The 26034-nt window shown below is 41.0% G+C and overlaps 1 protein-coding gene across 1 annotated transcript in view; it reads right to left on the bottom strand.

Moving 5' to 3' along the window:
• LOC146970396 (macrophage mannose receptor 1-like) overlaps positions 1–26034 on the bottom strand; it is a 60591-nt gene that overhangs the window by 25533 nt on the left and 9024 nt on the right. The window contains exons 2-5 of the mRNA XM_085805917.1: positions 1563–1922; positions 1015–1185; positions 705–860; positions 188–295 (exon numbers count right to left, since the gene is read on the bottom strand). Of these exons, the coding sequence (XP_085662043.1) occupies positions 188–295; positions 705–860; positions 1015–1185; positions 1563–1922 (795 nt within the window). The remainder of the gene's footprint in view (positions 1–187; positions 296–704; positions 861–1014; positions 1186–1562; positions 1923–26034) is intronic.

Here is a 26034-nt window from a genome sequence, read left to right as displayed (position 1 = left end):
AGTTGGAAAAATCCTTTCCTTGAAACTGTCAAGGAGTCATCATTTTATTCAATTCAATATACATTTGTTAACTGGAAAACAACGTGGTGTGCATAAGGTAGAAAAACAGATGGAACAGAATAAAGATGCGAGTTACAGCATTATCAAAGTAAAAATAAAAAGGGCTTAAGTGGAAGGAAAAACCTACCTGAGTCCCAATCCAAATAACGGTACGGCTTCCCATTAGACCACTGCCAGCCATGTTCTGGATCCAGGGTCATTCCAATCCAAAGTTTACCCTGATGTCCCAGTAGTGCTACGAGTGTGTATTAAAAAAGCATGGAAAATTAAAGTTGATATCTAATAGGGCTGTCAATCTTACCCCCAAATCAGGTTCGAATTTCTAACCCATCCTATGTTAAATATTCAAATAATATTCAAATTTTTTATGTTTTTTTTTTTATAGAGGGGGGGGGGGTGACGGTGGCGACGACGACGGTTTGTTGATCGCACTATCATGCCCGTGTTTGTGGCTGTGTGTGATAAACGGAATGGAATGATATTGCGTTGAGAGAAAGAAAACGGAATCAATTTGTGGCGCTTGGTCTTGATTGTGTGGCGTTGCGCCACACACTGGTCTATGTATGGGAAACACTGCACTCCCATAGCTATTCTTCATGCTTTCCCTATTACATTCATTTAAAATAGAGTCACTGCTCCCTTACCTGAGACATAAGACTTCTGGTGGAGGTCTGTGATACTGAGCAGGGAGGCACTCTGCTGTTTGCAGCTGGCCTCTGCCTGGTGCCATGTCAGAGCTGACTGGAGGTTGAACTGGTAATATGCTCCCGTTGTGATGTCTCTGTTCCAGCCTTCTTTGGCTGTGAAGTACAGGGAAATGCTTCAGGTTGCAAATGTATGCCTGCCCTGCTACACAGTATGGGGGCTCAGTATCCTGAAAACCTTCACAGAAGTGTAAAATGAAAACTATCACTGTTGTATAATACAACTTTATTGTTCACAGGCAATACTCACTGTTAACTGGGCAGTAGCCCCAGAGACCATGTTCAAATTTAGTTTCAACGGCACACCAAAGACGCTTGTCTGGGGTGTCAAATGTAGTGCACTCTCCGTACCAAGTGTCTTTGTACATGAAGGGAAACATGCAGATCCTACCATTTGCATTTCCTCCAATGGTATAAAGTTCTGAAAGACCCAAACAAGGACAAAACATTAAAATGAATAATCTTTATTATTAGCCTGTTAAGTTTACTTTTTAGTAATACTAAATGTTTAAACGTTAAACATTTTAGAGGAATGACTGCGTCATCATCACCACACAACTTATGATCGAAGTGTGAAAACATGGAAGGAAACATTTCAAATAAATCTGTTACTTTTTTCTCAAATGATTTACCTGAAGATTGTGTAATACATTTCATGCATAAACACTAGTAACTTCCTGCTAGCTGATGCTGTCATGTACTGTAATTCTCTGTTATTTTTCTGTATATTTCTCGTCTTCACTGTTACAGCTTTGTATTTAAAGTTCTGTAGAGATTACTATGAGTTAGTTACTATACCTCTGTTTGTTCTTGTGCAAGCACCACTAGATGACCCTGAGATTGTCAGGTGGTTATTAGGTCCCACTGTTTTGGAGAGAACTGCTGTGTTGTCTGCTGTGAGCTCAATGTAAAGCTCTTGGCCTTTGAGAGCGAGCGCCGTCTCATTCTTGCATTCCCACTTTTGCAGTTCACTGTTTTCGTCACAATCGTAGAGGCTGATTTCACTCCCAACGCTCTTCCCCTGGACTCCCAGGCACTTATTGCCCTTCCAGGGAACCATAAGTCGGTCACCACTTGTCCAGCGAATATCAAGGCAAAAATTATGTACTTTAACCAAACAATAACCTGTGGCCTTGTTAACTAGAGAAAATGATGACTCTGCAAAGAAAGTTTGTTGTTGTGATCAGTAAACAGTTCTGATTGAGAAAACTACTCAAACCGATTATTCGATTATCAAAATAGTTGCAGATTAATCAGTTAATTGCTGCAGCTCTAGAATAAACATAATATTAATCAGCAAAATAGGGTTCTTATATTACACAACCAATATTGTAATTAAAAATAAATTGTAATACATTTACAAAAACATTGTAGCACATGTAACACACTGACACATGGTAATAAAATGTACTATGTAATATAATGTACATACGATCTACATGTAAAATATTACAAAAAGATGAAAATGAAAAGATAGAATACTGTACCATCTAACGTCAAACATTGTAATGTTTGGATGAGGAGCAACAAGGTTGCAAAAGTGATCTTGCTTTTTAGCAAATTTCTGTAATTCCTAAAAGCCATTCTTTAGCCAGACCTTATCCATGTGTTGTTTGCAGAGAATTCGAGCTTTGTGTGAATGCTTGCAGAAAGAAGAGGATTTAAGTAGTACAGACACGTCTTGCACATCATATTGTCACACCTTTTTCTGAATAATTTGGAATGCTGATGTTTGCACTCCAGCAGTTTCATTAATGCCAACTTTCCTTACCAAAGAACTTGCACAGTACAAACACTTGACTACATTTCTTAATAAGATTTGCGTCATCACATGCTGGGAAACAGGAAGTGCAAGTACTATGCTGCAGCAGTGGTGAATACTTTAATGTCTCACTTTTAATCTGGATTCTCAGTAAAGCCATTTTACCAAGTGACTCTATGTAATTCTACCCAAAGAGTTAACTCAATGGTGACAAGTGAATCTAGGTTTCAGACACTTACTTGTCTTGATCATTTATTTCATTGTGGACTACTTGAGGGCACTGAGATGATGAATTTCCATACCCAGAATAGGGACTTGCACATAAAATGGCACGTACTAAATCAAATGCATAGCATAGCAAGTAGTGATTCCAGCTAGTGTAATGGAACATTTCAATATTTCTATGTTTCAATCACTTGAGATGTCCCTACACCCTGCTTTTCCCCAAGGTATCAGGTCTCCTTTCGTTCTTATCCATTTGTGTATTTTAATGTCTAGACTTCTTAACTTCCCACCTAGACACAAACCCTGCAGGATGCCCCAAGTGTGAAACACACCATTGGGGGTCGGTGCTGATACCTGCAGCAGACAAAGGGATGTGGAACATACCTTAGGGGGTGTTACTCAGGTATAAATGTTTAGGTCTCCCCATTCTCGGGGTCTTTCCTTTACCATCACCACTTGGGTGAGGACTGACCTTTCCTTGCAAGGAAATCAAAACTTGTCGGCCGGCAGAAGTCTCTATTTCATTATTCACCAACAGCAAACAGCTAAAAATTTCCACGACAATATTCTTAACGTTCAATAAAGGCCCAAAAATTATCAAAATATCATACAAGTGAAACTCAAAGAGAAAGCAGTGCTTATATAGAGGTTCAGACAGTTAAATCCGGGGCATGACTTTCCCACCATATGAAATGACAAAAAGAGAAGTGATTTAAGTTTCAGTTGGCTCTGCAAAGCATTTTTGAGATGGTTTCAAGAAAAAAAGCTTTTGCTGTTGAGAATTGTAGTTAGTTAGATAAAGGCTTGTGCAATATTTGCAAAAAGGAAGTCATCCTTATGCTGACAATCTGGTCCTGTGATTTGTCTGAGGATTGACTCAGACTTAAGAATAACTGTCAATGAAGTCTCCGTTTTTGTATGCTTTGTGCTGCTGGATTGTTGGATTAAGGTTTCTATGGACTATTGCCATTTTCTGTACACTTTTAAACTCATTATTCAATGGCAACACTTCAGAACCCAATACACATTTGCTATACGTAGTCTTTACTGCTACTAGAGGAAAAACAGTCAACAACACCGAGGCAATCAAATCATGCAAACAAATCCAGAAGGTGCAGGGTCCTGACTCTCCAAACCAATATTAACTGATAGCATTGCTTGACATCACAGAGTACGCTAGAAGAATGATGCTAGAAGTTGCTAGAGGTGTTCCAAGTTGCAATATTGTACAGATGTGCAGATACCTCCTGGGCCTGCCTCGTAGGAACCAACCAGCCCAGCAATTTGTGTTCTTTTGGAACTATTAAATCTCACTTTATTGTGTTTTGCATGGGTGAATAGCATTTTGCATGGGTAAATGAAAGACAGAGAATAGAAACAAGGAGAAATTCTATGAAATGCACAAATGCACTTAGTCATTTACAGTAAGTCCAGGGTTTTTACTGTCATTTGTTCTTTTTCTTTTTCTTTTTTCTTTCAGTAGCGCACGCATACAAACACACACATCACCCAGCTTATGAAGTTGATTAACAGTTAACTGTCTCAATACCAGTGTTGCCCCTGGCTTTCTTTTTCCTTTTTTTTGCCCGCGGTCAGGTTGAGAATTAATTAATTAATGCTCGACTCCGGCCGTGTTGGGTCCGAGAATCAACAAGCCGGTCGGGTGTAGCTATGCCCGTTTATCACCAATAAACACAGTATATGAGCTCAGGCTGTGTGACTGGTGGGGGGCGGGGGTCTCTAACTGGAGCGGGGACTACCATGGATCCGCTCCGTGACACTACGAGACTGACCGCCGGTGAGCGCTGAGGGACGGGACTGGGGCTCAGACAGCACCCGCTAAGGTTGAAAACAGCAGTGATAGGAGAGAGACTGCCGTGCCGTGTAAAAAAAAAACAACAAAAAGTGTCACGTCATGACTTCCTGTATCTGGCCCTTCAAAATAAAAGCCCCATAGCCTTTCATATACAGTTCAGTCATTGATTTTGACTTAATTTTGACAAGACACGGCTCCAAATGTTTTTTTTTTTTCTTGCGACCAATCGACCAATAAAATTTTGGTCGGCTAATGATTTTTTGGTCGACCAGTGCTTGGTCGACTATTTGGGGGCAGCCCTACTTTTATTAGATAGTACAGTTGATGGGAGGTAGAGAGAGGGGGAATGACATGCAGGAAAGGGCCACCTGATGCGAGATTCGAACCGGGGCCGCCTGTAGTGAGGACTGTAGCCTCAACACATGGGGTGCCTGCTTAACCTCCTGCACCACTTGGTGCCCCATGAGTACTTGCATTCGAGTACGAACCCATACCGAGTTATTACACCATTACACATAAAGTTACTTTGAATTTTTTTTTTTTTTTTTTTTTCCACAGATATCATCTGTTATTTGAACAACATTCCTCATGGGTACATGAGTGACTGTCACAAGTTTCAATGCAGTACAAACACAAATTTAACAAAATTGTCATACTGACATTCAACATAGTGCTTTTATAAACATGTCACAGCCAAACATACTGTAAGATTTCAGGAAACTTTGTCATATTGAGTACTGACCTTTAACAAAAGTGCTTTAAACATGGCACTGCCACACAAAATTGTCACTTTCTGTCAGTGGCGTCATTTGGGTATGGCGGTGTATGGCACTCGCCATACCTTGACTTTGGCAGAAAATGTTCGGAGCACTGGCACTTATAGATTTTAACCCCTGGCGTACCGGGACTTTATACGCGGCGTACCGGGACGGCGTACAGTGTCCTGTTGTAATTCTCTCTGACCGATTCGCGATAGTGTTTCCTCTTTCTCACTGAACACCATGCTGTCGCTCCTGCTCCACTCTGCTCCTCTCTCTCTGCCTCACTGAGGGGCGGGGCTGCCTCGCGCCGTGCGCTGTGTCTGTGAGAGCGCGTGTACGAGTGCGCGCCGCTGCATCATAGATGTAACTCTGACTGTATAACTCCATGTGCTGCAGACGTGAATGTGGAGCGACTAAAACCTCCGTGAGTTATAAAGCCATCAACATGACTTCCCAGTGGTGCCTGCTAACAACTTAGCCTACCACTTATTCCACATGCTTAAATATGAGTCATATTTCAGTGTTTGTTTGGCTAAAACTAGCTACTTAGAGCACAGTAAAATGAAAGCTCTTATTTGAGAAACACTGTGAAGCTGCTGCAGTGATCTTGTTAAGAACAGGCTAATGACAGCTGTCTGTGAGTGTGGAGGCTGTTTATCTTGTCACAAATCACAAAAACTTCTAAACAAGTCCCAAGCAAGCCCATCTCTAACATTAGGCTACCTGAATGTAGTGAATCACAGCAGCAACAGGAGGAATCACTCATTCAATTTAGTTGTGAAAATTTTAATTTGTTTCCAGATTAAATTTATTCTGATTTTGCTGTTAAACTTTGCTGTTCTTACTGTAGAAAGATGTGGCCTACTGTAGATTAGCAGTGAATAAACTCATGTTGGCAATAATTTGTTGACACAAAAGAAATGGCAATTTACAAATGGATTTTAACAAGAAAATACTTGTCAGTCAGGGTTCCCACGCGTCCTGGAAAAACCTGGAAAATGGTTATCCAGTCATGGAAAACACATGGAAATTGAGAAAAAGTGTCAAAGGTCCTGGAAAAGCTTGAGTTGTCCTGGGAAATTATTTATCACACTGTTACATCAGCTACCAGAGCTCTGTTTGACTTTTTCAGACCCACTAATGATTTATTTTCCAAAGATAAATAAGTTATATGAACCCTTGTGTGGGGTATTGTGAGTATCATCCAATCCATAGCATTGATAGTGATAATTGAGAAAGTTTCGTGATTTTGCTCTCAAATCACACCAGATTGCTGCATTTCAATTTACAATGCGCACAAATTTTCCGCCGGGGGGCTCTACCCCCCGGACCTCCCGGGGAGGGGTTGGTCCTTGCCATACCTTGTCTAAAACTGAAATGACGCCACTGCTTTCTGTGTCTGTGTTTTTAACAGCTTTGCCACATATTTAACTTCAAAACTTACACAACGTATTCCTTCAAGAACCAACATAAAACTGTGGCTGAGTATCTCAAGTGATCAACATGTCACAACTTCTGTCTGCTACTTTGTATCATTTACATTTATCTGAATGATGCAATTTATTGTGCAACCACTGAAATGAGATTCTGTTGACAGACGCTTTGGTGGCATGATGTGTGTTTCTGACGAGTTAACAGCTCGATCAGACAGCACGTTGCTCCATCGTTTCTGGCTCTCCATGTTCTGCAACACATTATCTATGAATCAAAATGACATTGTAGTTTGTGTCTGTTTATATAAAGCATCTCACCTATGCCCACTCATTGCCATGATCTCCCTCGCCCTCGTCCCGCATCAGGCAGTATATGTATGGCAGTGGCTCACAGGCCATGGTTAGTGTACAACGTGTGTGTCTCTGCCTCCTTGCACATCCTGGCTAACATCTGTGACAGCTGGTTTACTCCCAGGGGAACGGCGGTGTACCAGAAGCTGTCTGTTGCCACTGTTACCCTCCTCGGCTGCAGATACAGAGCCTTTGCATCAGCCAGAATTTTCTTTAGATATTTTTCGAGCGACGCTACCGGGCAGAGCCTCCTCCTCATACATAGCGCCCTCTGGTTTTCTCTGTCTCTCTCCAGTGGGTGTTTACGATTTTTTTGTTTCTTCGCTGAACGTCATGGTGAAATATTTTGCTCCATTGTCGTCACATTTAAGGATGAATGAGTCAGGTTTGAGATCTCGATTCCCCTCTTGCCCCTGCGTCCAAAGTGCAACTGAATATCATACCAGACCTTGTTCAGTAAGCCTTTCGGATTGTCTGGACTAAGCGCTGCAGAATATTTTAAGATGCGCTGGTCTTCAGGTGAGATTGGGGGTGGTGTGTTGTTTTTGTCCTTCCCTGCTCTTCTTATCTCTTTGATGACTGCTCTGAAAATATTGTTAGCTGGTATAAACTCTGGGTCCTGCATTAAATTCCATGAACGGCTAACCAGAGGTTTTTCCAAAACAGCTGTTGTAGTATGACCATGAGGAGACCCTTGGTGTGTGTAGTGATTTTGGTGTCTCTGTACTGTATATAAGTGGAGCTGTTGATTAATATTGGAAGATATTAATGATTAATACCAATAAAAAAAATCACCAAAATTATGCAAAAGCATACTTATTCAAAACAGCTGAGACCCTTGATGTGTGTAGTCATTTTGGAGTCTCTGTAGTAGGCCTGGGACGATAATCAATAAATCAATTAATCGCACGATAAATGAAAATGAACTCGATAGTTTTTCCGCCCTCGATAAATCGCCATGTGCATGCGCACGTATTGGTCTCTGGCCTCCAACCAGGCTGGATGACAAGAGGCTTCACTCTGTGCATCGGTCTCAGCACCTGGGCCGTTTGTTTTGCAGAATGAAAGGAGTGAACCCTCTTTTCAGTCATCCAGGATCTTTGTTTCCCAGAATGCATTTCTCAGCAACCGGCAGCGCAGCGCTAGCTGTAAAGCTAAGCAGCTAAAAGCTATTTTACCGTGATTCTTGCTGCCACGCTGTTAACACGTCACTTTTTAAAGTTTTAATATTTTTTCATGCGGGAAAGTCACCGTTCAGATCCCCAGTCTGTGGTCAGTTTATCCACATATCGCCTGTTAGGAGATTTCCTCCGACGTTTTTGGAGCTAATGTGGTAGCAGCGAGCAGGAGGAGCGGGGCTTCCCACAGTCTGCAGCCGTCTGCAGCAGCTCACGGGCCGGTCAGCCTCCGTCATTGGGGGAGAAAACGACTAAAACTTATCAGCAGGTTTTTAGAGTTTTATCGCCGGCTGGTTTGATTGATGAAATCTTACACCTGTGGAAGTCATATTAGTTTGTTTGAATGAAAAGTGGAGCTTCAGGTGTATAACGTTATTGGACAGAAGAGCTGCACTGTTTATTATTTTTTGTTTATTTTATTTATTTAGGATAGTAGCTATATAAGTTCTTGTCATTCCAATTACAATGGTTAAAAAAAAAATACTCATGAGAAATAAAAGTTTATCGCATTTAAAAAGGACTACTTGCATTATTATGAAATATTATTATTATATTAGTGGTTAATTTGTTCTCAAAAAAATGTGTCAATAATATCGTTTATCGTCAGTAATTTGTGGGACAATATATCGTCCAGCAAAATTTATTATCGTCCCAGGCCTACTCTGTAGTATAGCAGTGAAGCTATTGCTGAGGCTTATTTCTCTATCAACATTCTTCCCCTTGGCCCCCAGGCACTCATTACTTTATTGTCAACAGTTTAAAGAAAAAACTGGCAGACAAAATTTGGGGTTTTTGAGTCTTTATTGCTGAAGAATACAGGAAGTCATTTGTTCACAATCTGGTGTTAGTTTCTGTTGTTTAAATTGATTTCATATTAGTTGGAAAACTAGTTTTTTACAGAATAAAAAAGCATCTCGTCTGCAAAATGTGAACTGCATATAGTAAAACAAACTATTTCTCTTTTCTTTGTTATCACAGAGTAACAGTAAACATTAACTATAAAAAATATCATGAAAAGCTGCAAAATGAATAGTTGGGAAACTGATTGAAAGCCAAGCATTGGAGCATTTGCATGAAGAACACAAAAGCTGTACAAGTTATCCCATTTCATTGATCTGTCTTTATAGCAGAACACTTTATTCCTGCATTACTCACAAAGGATTTAAGAATGGTGTGAGTTGTTGTTGAAAGTCAGTCTCAGAGTTTTTTCATCTTTTTAAAACTTTTTACTTACACAAACAACTAGGGCAGGGATGTCAAACTCAAATACACCGTGGGCCAAAATTTAAAAAATTGGTCGAGGGCTTGGACTGGTTCAATGTTTATGAGAACTTATTTAAATGACCTTATCGCACTTATTGAACCCAAAACTAACAAAGCCTGCACGTTATTGCATATAAAACAATATTAATCATTAAATTAAAAAAAAAATCAGTTGCATTCATTTCTTATGGCTCTTTCTGCAGCTTTCCATAGTAATTTCTAATTATGAATGCACATGATTAACTGTTAACCAATAGCAAGAACTGACCAGACCAATTGGTACTATCATATTTTATTTTATTAGTTCTTGCCCACACGTGCAGACTTTCACGTGCCTTCAGTCATATCAGTCATTTTGCAGCAATAAGTTACACAGGAGGACTGTCAGTTTGTGCCACTTCTGCAGCAGTCCAGTGACAGACATTTAGACGACAAACGTACAGGGACATCTGCATGTGCTTCATCTGTAACAACAGCGCTGCTTAAAAAAGAAAAAAAAAAAGGACGGCTGCTCTCTCCAGCCGGTTCACCTGTAGCTCACCTACAGCTCCACAGAGGGGCTGTCAGAGGAGCCTCTGCTGTTCCTCTCTTCAGTCTCGTGTTTGGCTGCACTAAACAGCTGTAGCGAGTGTGTTTCTTAACGGCAAGAAAAAAACCCATTGTTGATCGTTCTCTCAAGTTGTGGTGCTAATGAACAAGTGGGGCTGCTGGGGCAAGGACTTGCGCTCACGGCCCCGCAATAGACGTGCCAACGCACTGGAAGTGCATTGTGGGATTTGTAGTGTATTAGTGGTACGTGCAACATACCAGCGGGCCAGCTCTAATTGTCTCTACTGTAGATATTATCCTGCGGGCCAAAGATAATTACATCGCCAGCCGGATTTGGCTGGCGGGCCTTGGGTTTGACATACACTACTCACAAAAAGTTAGGGATGTTTGGCTTTTGGATCACATTTCAGAATGCACCTAAAATGCACTATAACATTTACAGGTGAATTTAACCTTCTCTAAACTTTTGAACATGTCCAATTGTTCAATGTTTTAGTACTTGAATAACATGCTGTTCTCTAACAAGGTGGTTAACCACAAAAATCACAAGCACCGTCTGATTTAGTGGTTAATGTTCTGGTTCAATGACAATTTGTATACAGTCCTCTTCTCTCTCCCTCTCCTCTCCACCATGTTCAAATTTTGACCATTGCATCCTTCTACTTAAAAGTCCTGCTTTCATGATAGAATATCACTGTAGCATGAACTTTTTATAGGGATATTCTTGTCAAATATCCCTAACTTTTTGTGAGTAGTGTATGTGAACTTAGGGCTTTTTTTTAAAATTCAAGAACTTGGTGTAAATGCTGATATTTGTTCATTTGGCTTTTTCGTCTTAAAACACACTGCATTCCTACTGTAGCTCTGTGGATGTGAAACAGGAAGTGAACACTTTCAAGTAGTTGCCTTATTAGATACAGAACATAAACCAGACAGATTTTTAATGTTTTGTTAGTGGTACTGTTAATTATTAATAGACAGTGGAGAGTGAGAAAGAAAAGTCAGAGGGAGAGAGAGGATGACATACCACAAACGGCCTCAGGTTGTAATATCCGACCAATGGCTGCTTCCATTAGGAAACAGCCTGATTTAGGCTAATTAAATCACAGAGTTGGAACAAGCTCATTCTTTGCATCCTCTTCACTAATGTCAACCACATCAGGTGGGGACTGGTCATTGCTGAAGAACAGTGGGTTGTCTAAGGTGGTTATTCTGCCAGGGTTGGTTAGGTGACGACGAGACTTCTTGGAGAGGAAAAAGGCAATCACTGCCACCATGGCAATCCCAGCAAAGACCAGCACAATTATCAACATTTTGTGGCCTCTGCCATCAGGATTGGGTCCAACCACTGTGACTGCTTTAAAAAGTAGGTGAGAGTCAGTTGAAAAATATATACTATATTCACAATATTGAGAGAATTAAATGAGTTACTTACTCTTTGATGGTAATGGCTCTGGTAAAACTATATAAAAGGAAGGAAAATGTGATTAAATAAAAAAAAAATGAAATAATAAAAAAATGTCATTGAATGAAGTACACAGTATTCCAACTTTACAGATGGGAGCAAAAGGTGGAAATGTTCGGTGTGAGAACTAGTTTTTTGTCAATGTCCTTGTAGAGTCAGCACAGCATCCACATTGAATGTGACAACCTCTAAAATAGTGATGTTAATTGTGCAACTGCAAAGGTGAATTGTGACGTTTCATTTAACTTAAAGCAACATTGCGGAGTTTCAGCTCAGTGCTTCCACCATCTGGTTGAGAAGCGCTATCGTCTGGGGGGGAAAAGCATTTATTCCCATTAATAAACGACAGTATTTCCCACATACTTGCAAGGAGACTGTGTGGCGGGTGGTCGGGGGAGGGGAGGAGGGGGTGAGGGGGGTCGGGGGGCGGTGGTGGCGGCAGCGGCGACGACGACCGGAGGGGAACGTAAGTTTCGCTTTTACCCACCACGTCTCTCCCTCGACGCAGAGGGGAGGGGGGGAGGAGGGGGGACAGTGTTTCGTACCCGTGCAGGGAAGTTACGTAGTGCAGTTTCAGCCGACGTGACCCCGCTCAGGCTGCGGCGGCAGCACCATTCATCCTATTAACCATTTTTCTACCATTGCAATGAGTCTGGAAACATTATTTTAAGGCCGAAAAACTCCGCAATGTTACTTTAAGGGAACCTACAACATTAAGACAAAAATGGCTTTGTGAATAGACAACATCACAAGTCCATGAAAGGCTAATACCTTTTGGTGTTTTGCAGATGTATGGTTTGCTGAACCACTTTTCTCCCACCATCCATGTCCCATCTGAAGCACTAATCGCTCCAAAGTAATTGGAAGTAGGTTCATCTTGTCCTTGACCCCAATTAGTGTAGTCCACAACAGTGTTGTCCAACCACAACCACACCCCTGGAGACACATAGATGTTTTTTTCTTGTGCTGTTTCTTTTGTAAACAGATTATATTTAGTATATTATTTTTGTTTGTTTTTTTCATTTATCTTATTGAATATTCCTATTGACTGCGCAGAAGTATCCTGATGTTTGTACTGTAACCTAAAAGAAATTACCAGTCTTTGTCAACTATTGAAAGAAATCTCAATCTCAATCAATCTCAATCTATTGGTTTGCCATGTGTATAGTATTATCCTGTAGCTGAATATTTACATATAAAAGCAGTCAATAGAAAGAGTACCTTTGTGAGTTTTATACATGCCGATCCAGAAAGAGGACTGGCTGTCTTGATATGTCATTGCATTGTTTTGGATGAATTCTTGCTCTGAGGGATCCTCAATGCTGAGTAGGGATCCACCTTCAGAAAACAAAATGTTACTCTTTAGTGAAAGCTACAGTATAGACATTTAATTACCTAAAAATATCTTTCACAAGAAAACACTTACCATATCTTGCACAGTTAGCTGCTGCACCTGGCCACCCTGTGCTGTCTGTGATAAATATGTAACAGTTGCCCTTAAATGGTAGCCAGAAAAATTGACTGGCCGTAAAGTGTAATTTATCTGGGTCATTAGGGCAAACTCCTGGATAATCACTTGATTCAGTTGGTGGCACATCTGTGAATTAGAGAGGGAATAATTGATTAAAATTCTGTACTTTTAAGTGTTTTTAAAGGTTGAGTCTGGAGTTTTGTGCCCAAAAATAAACATTAGACTTATACAGTACCAGTTCACCCAATACGCACACTACGCAAGTTGCGTAGGGCCCCGCAAAATAGCAGAGGCCCCGTTAAAAAACAAACAAACAAACAAAAAAAACTGACGACGTGACCGCCCGTCGCGCACGTGTAGCCTACCGGATTCCTAGCAAGACAGCGTTTAGCACGCCACGATGAAGCGGAGTTATCCCTCGGGGAGTTTGGGAGGGAGGGAGGGAGGGACTAGTCCGTGTTTGACCTGCATTAACAGGGCGGTGGGCCCTGGGTGAATCCCGGTCTCCGTGTGCGTCTTGCTGGCTTCTATAATTTTAGTTGTAGTGTAGTTACATCTACATACAAAATGGAAAGCAATGGATAAATATTGACTAAGATTGAATTTTGTTTGCTTGGATAGCCTACATGCAAATATAGATACAGAATCAAACAAAACTTGTGAAATATTATGACAATGGTGCTAAAAATAATAATTATTATATAATAAATAATAATTACATAATTACCTACATTTGAAGTGAAAGTAAAACAAGTGCAGCCAATTTGATGGAGCTGAATTAATGGTCGCTTTATCTAGAGATTTATTTAATGGTGAGTTTTTTCAAACATTAACATGTTGATGATTGTTACATTTAGTTTGATTTGATTTGTTCTGAATTTATTCTTAGTTAGACCAACACTGCAATACGTTTAAAGGGGGGATGCGTGGAAACACTGGGTGTCAGGTGCGACTGGTGAAAATTTTTGGGGTTCAGTTAGGAGGGCCCCTTAGCAGAATTTTGCCTAGGGCCCCATGGAGGTCTGAACCGGCTCTGGACTTATACAAATGAAATCTGTTTTAATAGTCCTGTGTGGTGGTGGCTGTGTCAGCAGCAGCGCCCCCTCCCCCTGCCTGCATTTTGGTCTTCTGCTTTGTTTTGTTGTGCACGTGGACGTTTCTGGGTGGAGAGCGAGAGAGTCTGTGTTTTCTCTCCAGCCTTGCTGTCTCTGATGCTGCTCGCTCGCTCTCTCTCTCTCTCTCTCTCTCTCTCTCAGCAGCAGCAGTCAGGACCGCGAAGAAAAATAAATACCGTCTGAGTGAAGCGCTGGAGCCGCGATTCCGATTCCCGACCGTCACTGACAACTAAAGCCTCGACTGGTGACATACAGTCTGTGGTTACAAGGTGAGCTAGCTCGATGCTAACTTCGGCTAGCGGTAGCGGTTAGCATCGACCGCTAACACCCGCTTCCCAGCCCACCAACACGGCATAACCAGAGGTTAATTTGAGCCGGATCCTGCCAGAACAAGATCCAGCACCTCTTAATTTTGGCCTCTCTGTGTTCCGGTACTTATTTGGGCAGATCCGGTACCTCTCATAAAAAAAAAAAACGTTTTAAAAATGTTTAAAATAAAATAATATGTATATATTCATTTACAGAACAAATCCCCATAATTCCATGTTGTTTATTAAGATTTAACGTCATTTGAGTCGGAGATCTGTTGAAGTTGACGCACTGATCAGGCCGTATATAGTTACGCTTTTACCGCGCTGTGCACTCGCCCTTCTTTCTCTCTCTCTCCCACCTCTCTGTCTGTCTCTGTGTCTGTGCGTGTGTGTGTGTGTGCCAATAATGGCGAAAGAGCGTTATGCGGAGATGAATGAACGGAACAATATTGCCGAAAAATCTATTCATGGCGTACGTCATTTATTTTAAACTGTGGGAAACACCGGCCGGAGCAACAGGCTGGGACCCTGGCATCAACCCGCATACAGCAGGGAGATTCAGAAGAAGAGGAGAGCGCAGTGAGTGGAGAGTAGTGTGGGACATCCAGCGACAGGTCAGGGATGGGATGCACAACTGTTTGGACAGCAGTTCAGTTCAAGGTAAAGCAGACTTACTATCCCTGGCTTCGTATGGAAAATTCAGGTTCAGTGTGTTTTACTTAGCAACGGTCTGACTACAACTGCAGGAATTAGGGTTAGGGTTATTTTTCTGTTGCTGTTGTTGCCTATCTTGATCAATAGATGGCGGTATTCTGGTAATTCTCCATATTCAACCTTTAAAAATAGTTATTGGCCATACCTGTTGACTTCATACAAACACTGCTGATGGTCTGATCGCAGTTAGCAGTCTTCCATTTTGCATCCACGTCCACATAGACACAAGGTCTGTCCGTGCTTGGTTCATTTGGACCCCAGAAAGAAAGTCTCATTCGCCAGCCATCAGTATATATGAAATAACCACCGGTCTGAAAGTGAGGGATTGATCACAGTGACGTTAGCTTAATTATAGGAATCCTTTCTTCTGAGGTGATTAAGATGACCCTGTTTTCTATGGATTTCCTGTAGGTTATATCAGGTTGATATAATCAGGTTTTACTGAAAAGGTATGAATGGCTTGCTATTAATCTTGAATGGTGAGGGTGCATACCACATCTCACATGACATTCCTACTCCTTGTTATAACCAATTTGTTCAGTGCTATCAGAAGATCAGTATTTGAAAACTATGTATCACCAGTGAGGGCAAGATTTTTTCACTACTGCAATAGCTGTCTAGCCCAGCTAACACCAGGCCACATCTCATTCTCATTTGAGATTGAGTAAGGGTCTGGATAAGGTGTATTCACCTCCAACTTCCAAGAGGCATGACCAATGGACATAGATCAAAATGCCTCTGTACGCAATTGGATTGTCCTCAAACCAATCAGACCAATGATGACATGCAAAGCAATGGAAAACCCTGACAAATGTCTTTTCATGATATACAAAATTTCAACCACTCGGTAAGTGATCAGTGGTTTAAAAAAACCTGCTTTAGCTGTGTTATTTGCCATTGTCGTGACTTTACCATATTTCTGTTCAGTCCAATCCAGAAAGAAGTGTTCAGATTCCGAGCCATCAGTTCAACATAGACCTGTGCCCACTCATTTCGCAGACTAGCCAGTTTGGCACCATCATCTTCACAGTGCTTATTGGCTTCATTCCAGGTCATTGGTTGAGTAACAACCTTGATAGAGTCATTCAGTCGTGTGACATAGTCAGTAGTAACTGTTGGTTCAGGGGAGTCTGGGAGAGATGGATCTGTTTCGGGGGGAAATTAAAACAATCACTGCAAAATATTGAATTGAACACTGAAAAATCTCTCTGCAAATTAACAACTGCTGCTGTACACAATTAGAAAATGTTACCCTGAAGCTACATGTATTGTACATGATGATTGTCAATCATTTGTATCGTCTTAGATAGATTATAGGTATAGGTATATTTAGGGGGAGGAAGAGAGAAACTAGCAGTAACGGCACAGACTGTAACCATAAGTGCATTTTGTTGGTTGCAGATACAGAGGCACATCATAGATGAACTCACTGAGATTTCGAAGACAGACAAAACCATTGGTGTCATTGCAGTGTTGAAATGTCCATTTTCCAATACCAAGGTCAAGGTTGGTACTGATTACAACGCATTTGTTGTCCTGGGGAGTGGAGAGAAAACAGTGGGTAAAGAGATTGTTTGGGTCCAGGAGATAAAACAGCATCATAATACTGCTCAGGTATGTCCTATGAAGGGGGGGGGGGGGGGGGGGTTCGATAGGGCCGTATAAGTTTCCTGCGCACTGCTGTCATGCATGCGCGCTTCTCTGTGTTTGTGTGAGAATGCCAAATAAGGAACAGCGCTATGCAGAGATGAATGAACGGAACGAGACTGCATTGCCAGAAAAAAAAAAAGAAAAAGAAAAATCTATTCATGGCGGACGTAATTCTTTTGTGGCGGGCCGCCACGAATGAATATGTGGGAAACACTGCAATGCATGTGCTGTACTTGTATCATTCATGCAATTGTATTGCCACACTGTAGGGTCCTCAGTCACAACTTCTGTAATTATTATTAATATTATTTTGTCTAAAGAAAAAAAAAAGTCTGATCGCAGAAGTTGAAAGGACTATATGTAAGAAATTTAAACCAAACAGTCGTAAAATATCCTAATATGTCGCAGAGACTCATGAATAATGTTAAAGCAGAAGTAAGCGGAATATTTGTGTTAATATACGTCTTAAATAGTTATATCTTCCGACGGCAATCACTTACATAGAGTGTTTGGTCCGAAACACGGGTCTGTCAGTCACTCTGCTCTGCTGTAAGCCGAGGAGAAAACGTTTTGTATACTTCCTTGTATCCTACAACCTTTATCCAATGAGGAGAGAGAACGGCATGAAGGGCTGTGTGTGCAGCCATGGGATGCGCCTGAATGTGGTGACGTAGGGACGAGGACCAATAGATCCATGACGAGGGCAGGGGCTGCTAACTAACGAAGTTAGCCAAAACGACCGGATCGCTTACTTCTGCTTTAATGTAACATACTGATCTGAATGACAACAGTAGTACAGCAAGAATATTCGCATTAAAAAATCACAAATCATGTTTATGTTTTGAATTTATATTTTGGCATGTGGCGCCACCCAGCACCCTCTCCAAATCACAGCGTCAGTGGCATTTCAGCCTCCGGGTTGCCAGTTAAGCTACCACTGAGTAACAGTAACTTGCAGATCACCCGACTGACGTGAACTCCGGCCGTAGTTACTGTTAGTCAGAGCAATAAAAGAGTGAGGTTGTTGATGAATATTTAGCTTTTTACTCTGCTCAAACTGCAGAAAGGCGAACACATAGGAGATGGTACTGTAGGCAGATATAGATGTACTGCTGCTTCATCCCGCTGAATGCAGGTACAGTAGTAGCTAACTAATGCAGTTTAACATGGTTGAGAGGCATGATCATCTTTACTTTGAGACTGTGTGAGTGAGCAGAGCATTGGTTAGCGAGTGCAGATACAGAGTCTGGGGGGCAGGGAAGGGGAAGCAAGTGTAGAAAGAGTGTAAAAAGAAGCAGAGTTGCCTTCAGCAGTTTAACTTCTTACCGTTAGTCTCAAATCATCATCATATATATCCTGTTAAGTAAACCCAGAGAAAACAAATAACTAAAATGCAAAAGGTTTAGTGTAATTTTGCAAGTAATGAAAAAATAAGCAGTTTCTTACCACTGGTTTATGATATCTATTCTGCAATGTAAACACAGAGATTAAAAACTAATGCACTTAAGTTGTCATAGTAATCAGTTGATTTTGCACTTAAAGCATAGTGCACAAATGTGTACATAAATTAATTTGAACTTTACCCAAATCTCTTCAAGGAATAGTTCTCCAAAAAAATTAAAGTCATTAGTCACTCACCCTCATGCTGATGAATAGTAGTTGTGCATCTGGAGACCTGGGAGGGCGGTTTGTACTCCCGAGTATTCATCAGCATGAGGGTCAGTCACTAATGACTGAATTTCACAAAATTCAAGGTAATAACAAAATATAGCTGGTTGAAAAGGGTTTTGGCTGAAGCAAAGCTTATAGCTGCCGAACCCTTGTTTCCCATTTCATTACAAAACCATAAACAGTCTAATGAGAAAGCCACATACATACATACATACATACATACATACATACATACATACATACATACATATACTGTACATCGTACACAATATGTCCCCCACCGACAATCCTATAACTATCCATAAACCTGGAAAACTCAAAAACAAAACAGGTTGAAATCTCAATTTTCGTTGCTAGAAATACATTTTTAGTTTCCTACATTACACAACCAATATCCATCCTCATCTACAGACACCAAAGGTATTTCCCCAAACCTCTGCTGTTCTCAGCATTTTCAAGTTTGTACTTTTCAAGTATGTTCTTTTAAAAACTGATTTTAAATGGGCAGCATTTTTGCTGTCTTTAATATCTTCTGATAAACTAATCCAAACACCAACTGTCCCACTCTCCACCCAGAAACATTCCTGTGCACAACAAAACAAAGCAAAAGACCAAAATACAGGCAGGGGGAGGGGGCACTGCAGACACAGTCACCACCACACAGGACTAGAAGCCCATAGGTGATGATTAAGACGGATTTCATTTGTATAAGTCGAGCGTTTATTTTTGGGCACAAAACTCCAGACCCAACCTTTAAATAGAACATTAAACAGTGTCAAACACATTTCAGACTGTGTCCACTTACACTAAAATCCAAGTTGGAATATGACACCTGTCGCCCATCAGTCCAGTAAATTCCATCCTCATATAAGCCATGAAGACCAATCCACAGATCAGTAGTAGGTGCATCAGCCATCTCATTCACCAAAAATACTGAAAATTTGAACAAAGATTTTTTCACATGAGGGTTTATTTCCCTCCAATTGTTACTGAAAGAACACAGTATAGTATCTCAGTGAGGTGGATCTGTCTTCATAACATGTCTGTCTATTATAAACTAGATAACAGAAACAAGTAACAGACACAGTTGGCCTCACAAGAAAGAACAGAGATCTGGCAGTCAATAGCGATGTTGGGTTTGGCTTATTCAAACCAGGTTAATCTTGTTTAGTGAACAGCACTTGTAGAGTTTGTAGCAGAGCTTTAGATTTGTATATTGAGATTTATATACAGTAGTATAATCATTAGTCATTGGAATGTTTTACATTTTCCCCAATAAAACAGTTCAGTGATAAACTAATTATTGAAACATGAGCCTCTCAACTATCTACCATAGTGTCTCAGTCACAATGCAGATGCTCAATTAGCCATATTCACAGCGTCACCATCTTTGCTAAACATCATCACTTGGGGTGGGAAGACTCAACGCCGTCACATAACAACTGTTGAGCTATTTAACGTTCCAGTGTTCACCACAACATCTGATATCGGCTAAAAATACAAGCTTGTATCTCTGGTGTGCGTTGACTATCTAGTAGGGGTGTGACGATACACTCATCTCACAAGACGAGACGAGACACGAGATTGGGTTCACGAGATCGAGACGAGACGAGATTTTAAGAAAACTACAATGACAAAATATGACTGGACCAACAGACTTTTATTTAACCGAGTTGCACTTGCATTTTGAAATGTTTTATTGTAACGATTTACATGCATGATGTAAGCATGAGCTTTAAATACATTTCTTCTTCCACAAATTGAAACTAAAACTTATAAAAGTTAATATAAATTAAATAAAATTAAATATTTATTTATTTTTTTCAAGTGCAAACAATATTTTGTGCAGTGTTTCCTCTAGGATTTTTTTAAGTAGTGGCAAATTATTTATATTATGAAGATGCCAGCTAACGTACCCACCCCAAGTGGTGACGTAATGAAAGATGTTAACGCTGTGAATATGGTCAATTAACCAAAAAATCTGAGTAAAAGTTGAGGGCTTGAAGAAATTTGTGAGTCTAAGAAAAAAAATTACGTGGAACAAACCTTGCTCATGTCTTGAGAAAATAGAGGCCAAGTTTCCACCCATTTCTTTGCATTGATTCCTCGCTCCATCCCATGTTAATTTCTGTTCTTTAACAATGAGGTAACACTAAAAATGGAAATTTGTATATTTAAAGTGAAATTCCGGCGTAAGTGTAAACCATGGTCAAACACACCGTAACACCGAGTTAGACCCCCCCTCGAGAGATCAATTTGCCCGACCGCTACATTCACGAGATCCACCAACTTCAGCAAATACCGCAATATCGCCACACACGGCGCTGTCCGGATCCACTGTCTGACCGCAACCAAAACGCCACCATTTGCCCAAAATAATGCTCAGAACTGCACCAAATGTCATCAATAGTACACACAGGGTCCCAGCACGTAGTACGAGTTGTCAAACATCTGCTAGCTTTGCCTGTTTTCTTTAGCAAGGAGATGCAACTCAACTCACCTACTTCTCCTCCGGGAGCCGCTCGTTCGTGAGGAAGCCCTGACGAGTCGATCACCGAGTGCACCGGAGTTCCGCAGCTCTTAAAAATGCTCATTTGCGCCTATATCGTGGCCAGCACTCGATAATAATAGTTATAAAATGATATGCAAGATATAAAAAAAAAAAACTCTGATTGTATTTCCATGAGGTAATTGTTGATTGAGCTGCGGAACTCCGGTGCACTCGGTGATCGACTCGTCAGGGCTTCCTCACGAACGAGCGGCTCCCGGAGGAGAAGTAGGTGAGTTGAGTTGCATCTCCTTGCTAAAGAAAACAGGCAAAGCTAGCAGATGTTTGACAACTCGTACTACGTGCTGGGACCCTGTGTGTACTATTGATGACATTTGGTGCAGTTCTGAGCATTATTTTGGGCAAATGGTGGCGTTTTGGTTGCGGTCAGACAGTGGATCCGGACAGCGCCGTGTGTGGCGATATTGCGGTATTTGCTGAAGTTGGTGGATCTCGTGAATGTAGCGGTCGGGCAAATTGATCTCTCGAGGGGGGGTCTAACTCGGTGTTACGGTGTGTTTGACCATGGTTTACACTTACGCCGGAATTTCACTTTAAGGTGTTGCAAATCTACCAAATACATCTACTCAAACATTGTATTTTTAAACACAGCCTATATATCTAAATTCAACATGACGAAACAACTAATGTGATATCTCTAAAGAGCATTACAAGTTGTACCCTTTTTAAAAGATTAAAATACTGTATTTGCGTTGGTTTTATTCTTGTATCCTAAAAAGTAATTTGTATGGTTAAAAAATTACCTCTGACCTTGGAGTTAAATGTTTTCCAGTTAGCTGGGCAGCCACCTTTAGGAGGCACTGTGGGTGCTACAGTGGTGTTAGCTGGAGGGGATCCACTACGTTTGCAAATAAACCGGTGACTATACCCACAATTATAATCATGCCAGAAGCCTGTGAACCAACGCAAGATATAAAAATCAACGTACATGATCAACATTCACAGAATCAAACCCATTTTTTGATTTTCTTTTCTCTTTCTAGAATATTTCTTTAATTGTTTGAATCAGGATGCTTACTGTACAGTAAGTGTAGGGAATTAATAGGAATAGCATCTGCATGTAATTTTTTTTTTATCTTCTTGTGTTTTTGACAAATGAGAGGCTGAGCAATTATAATTGTCACTAAGTAACTCGGTACTGAAATCTGAAATTATGTTAAATATATCATTTGGATGTAAAGTAGATTATATTGTAATTCACTCACCATTCAATTCTTGCATGGCAGCACAGTTCTCATCGAAGTTTCTGAAATCAGGCTGACCTACTTCCCACTTTTGAAACACCACTTGAGAACCGTCCACCCACCTTTAAGTAACAAGCAAAACTGTAATTTTGTAAGAAACAACTACAAAAATATTATAGCATAATGACATACTGATTCAATTCAGTAAAGGGAGTAAAGGGTGATTGTGGAAATAGTGCAACTTGCAGTTTTACCTTTGAGCCACTGATTCTTTAAATGTGGAGCAGATTGAGAACATACTTTTCTCAGATCCAGAAAACAGAAGTTCAACAATAACAATAATTCAACGATAAATTGAGATGCATGTAATAAATTTGACTGTGTTTGGTACTCACTGATATGTTCCATCGAGATCTACAGTCAGGCCTATCCAGTAAGACCCACTGTCACCGACACCGTACATCTGCAAACAGAGAGTAAGTCATAGTTTCTGTTGTTTATGTAGTTTTTTTATTTATTTTTTTATTCATATCCATAGTGCAATACAGGTGATAAAACATCATGAAGCAGGAAACGATACATGTGTAAAAGTGTGTAAAGGCGGACTTACACTGCACGATTTTGTCGTCCCAGACGAGTCGCAGCCTAATAATCGTAGAGTAGGCTTGGGCGGTATCCAAATTTTGATACCGTCAAACTTCCTCCACATTTTACCACGGTATACGGCAGAGGGGAACCCTCTGGGCCTTCAAGGTATTCAGTGAAGGCCCACGAAAAAATATTGAAATAATTTTTGTACTACTATATATTTATTTATTTTATTTTATTTTATTTTATTTTATTTTATTTATTAATTGTATACAGTGAGTAACACACAAGTAATATTTTCTAGATCATTGTTATAAAGTTGGACTAATATTTCTTGGGAAACAATGGGTTAATATAATGGAACGGGAAATGGACCAATCACAATTTTTCTTCCAACGGTATCTGGGCAGTAAATCATCAACTCCCCCTGCAGGACCTTCGGTGGCTGTGACCGAAGGCCCGTGTAATGCAAGTCAATGTGGGCATGAGTTTGAGATTGACAGGTGTCTTAGCCAATCATATTCCACTGAGTTGTGGGCGGGACCATACTACATCTTCCGGGTATTCGCGAATACCCAGCAGAACAACATACCTGCCAAAATACTGAGGGAGCGAGTTGCCAAGTCCGCTTATTATACGTGACCTTGGGCTTGTTTTTCTGTGAAGTCACTTATAAATATTGGTAGTCGTGGGTTGCGGGTTTTTGGGCTTGTTGTTAAAGTGTAGTTGCTTATTTAGGGCTGCTTCCAGCTCCATGAGTTGTCAAGCAGATATTTTCGACATGTTATTTAAACGCAGGATAGTTTGTCCTCCTGCTGGATGTGTCACCCCCGTTCCCCCCACCCCTCCCTTCCCCCGTACACACACGACACTTTGCCACGGTGACAACAACAACGAGATTGGCTTTCACCACGCAGATCAAGATAATAGTTACTGTAAATTCTCAAGGTGGGTCTATTTTTATTCCTACCTCATAGCCCACAATCGCCCGTTTGAGCAGTTTCCAGTTTAACTGCTTCATCCGTTTCACAAAGCAGGTTCAACAAACTCTGAGCCTAAACCTGAAACTGAGTTGATCTACTCTGAGACAGGAAACCCAGAGTTTGCCTCATTTCAGGGTTAACAGACTAAGTTTTCACTAAACCTGCTTTGTGAAACGGACCCCTGACTGAGACTGACTGACTGAGCGGGTGGTGAAGCTCCGACTCGCCGCGGTACGAGCACCAGTACTCGGCCTGAACGCAGCCACACCCGGTCATGTTGCTCGGTCACGTCACGATTCTGCACATACGACAAGTTTTTACCATGACAGATAGAGCACAGAGCTTTTATGAACCTGATTACAGATGCTGAACCTCGTCAGATGGAGTGAGAACGGGGAGATAGAGAGAGGAGGGACTTTTTCTTGCCGTTACAGTATAAAATAGCGAGCCTATACACCAGCAACCACGTCCTCTGTGCTCTGGCTCAGCTCAGCTGACCAGATCAGCTGAACTTTTAAACAAAGTGCAGGCGAGAGAGAGAACTAGCGAGGCTCCTCTGACAGCTGCAGGTGAGCCGCAGGTGAGCTTCATGTCAGCTGGCTGGAGAGAGTAGCGCCGCGCTCTCTCTCTCTCTCAGTCTGAGACTGATCTGAGACGTAGGACTGAAGAGGGAAGCTCGTGCAGTTTGAGATGTGAACAGACGAATAGTCGTGCAGTGTAAGCCCGCCTTAAGACAAAACAAACATATATAACAACACAAGACAAGAGGGTATGTTAAATTCTAATACGTCAAAATACGCAATGATAACTATTATAACCAAACGAAATAACGAAAAACAAATAAATAAATAAAATAACACAATTGAAATAACAAAGACAATGTTTTTGTTTATAATACACTGTGTGTGTGTGTGTGTATTTTCAGCTGTGAGACGCCAGGTGGAAGGCAGAGAGCCTCCGTTCTCACTTGTAACAAGTTACAAGTCATGTAGTTAACGATCACAATTACTCCGGAGCTTTTTAATTAAGGTAAAAATTGTAGCAGAGCCACGGGAGAAATCCTGCTTACTTCCGCTTTAACAGATTTAAATAATCGAAATTTGGACGTTTGTATATTGATTGAGATTCATCCACGTCGAATCGTGATGCATCTAAGAATCGGAAATTTCCCCTACTCCTAGTGGTAAATGTGTCACTGCTCACCTGTTGCCATAAAAAGAGACTTTCGGCTTCACTGTTGATAGTCACCAAGTCCCCATGCCTTTGTTTGCAGAAGGAACGAGCGTTTTCCATGGATGAGGAAGGAGTATTAACATAATACTGATTCCCATGCCATTCTAGCCATCCGTCTGAGGTCCTGTTGTAGACTGTAAACATGTTAGAAATACATGATAAAACTTCAGTATACAGTAGGGGTGTAACGGTACACAAAAGTCACGGTTCAGGGGTCACGGTTCGGTACGGTACAACAGACACTATTGAATGTAAAATTAAAATCTGTCTTGTGTAAAAAAAAAAAAAAAAAAAAAGTGCATTTGGAGTGTTATCATGCCATTCATTAATTCTAGAGGGAAAAAACTTGCACTTGATAACTAACAACTATTACAAAAAAAACAAAACAAGAAACTAACATCAATGTTGGTTTACACAGTTAATTTAGACTAGATGCCAGCTGCCTTGGCGATGTTTCTGGTCCTGTCTGTGTTCATGTCAAGAGGCAGCGGGATGAGTTTCCCTGCACCAGTGATTGACATGTGGGGGGGGTGAACATGCGCTACGTGTTTGATGCGTTTCTAGCGACGCAGCGCGCATCCGTGAAACATCGCCGACGGACTTTGTCCGGTTGACCAGTCGCGAGCTGCTTTCTATGGTCGCGAGCCGCCGCCGTTGTGTTTCACTGAGAAGCCACGGTGACATAAATCTGCATAAATGAGGCAGGCAGCTTCTCACTTCACACTCTCATCACTTCTCTTCTTCGTCTGTTATGACGGTTGTAGCAGCTTTGGGGCTCATTACCGCCACCTGGATTGGAGTGAGGACTTGACTTTTTTTTTTTTTTTAAATATTCATTCAGACGTATTCGTTGTGTGACTGCGTGCACCGAACCGTGACCCCCCTACCGTGACGGACGGGACGAATAAATATACCGTTAACACCCCTAGTATACAGTACATGTTATTTTTAAATTTTTTCAGTTTTCAGCTTGGAGTC

Source organism: Trachurus japonicus, chromosome 17 (assembly GCF_045865225.1).
Source record: "Trachurus japonicus isolate A0001 chromosome 17, Traja_1.0".
Taxonomy (NCBI): Eukaryota; Metazoa; Chordata; class Actinopteri; order Carangiformes; family Carangidae; genus Trachurus; species Trachurus japonicus.
This window is presented reverse-complemented; position numbering and strand designations above follow the sequence as displayed.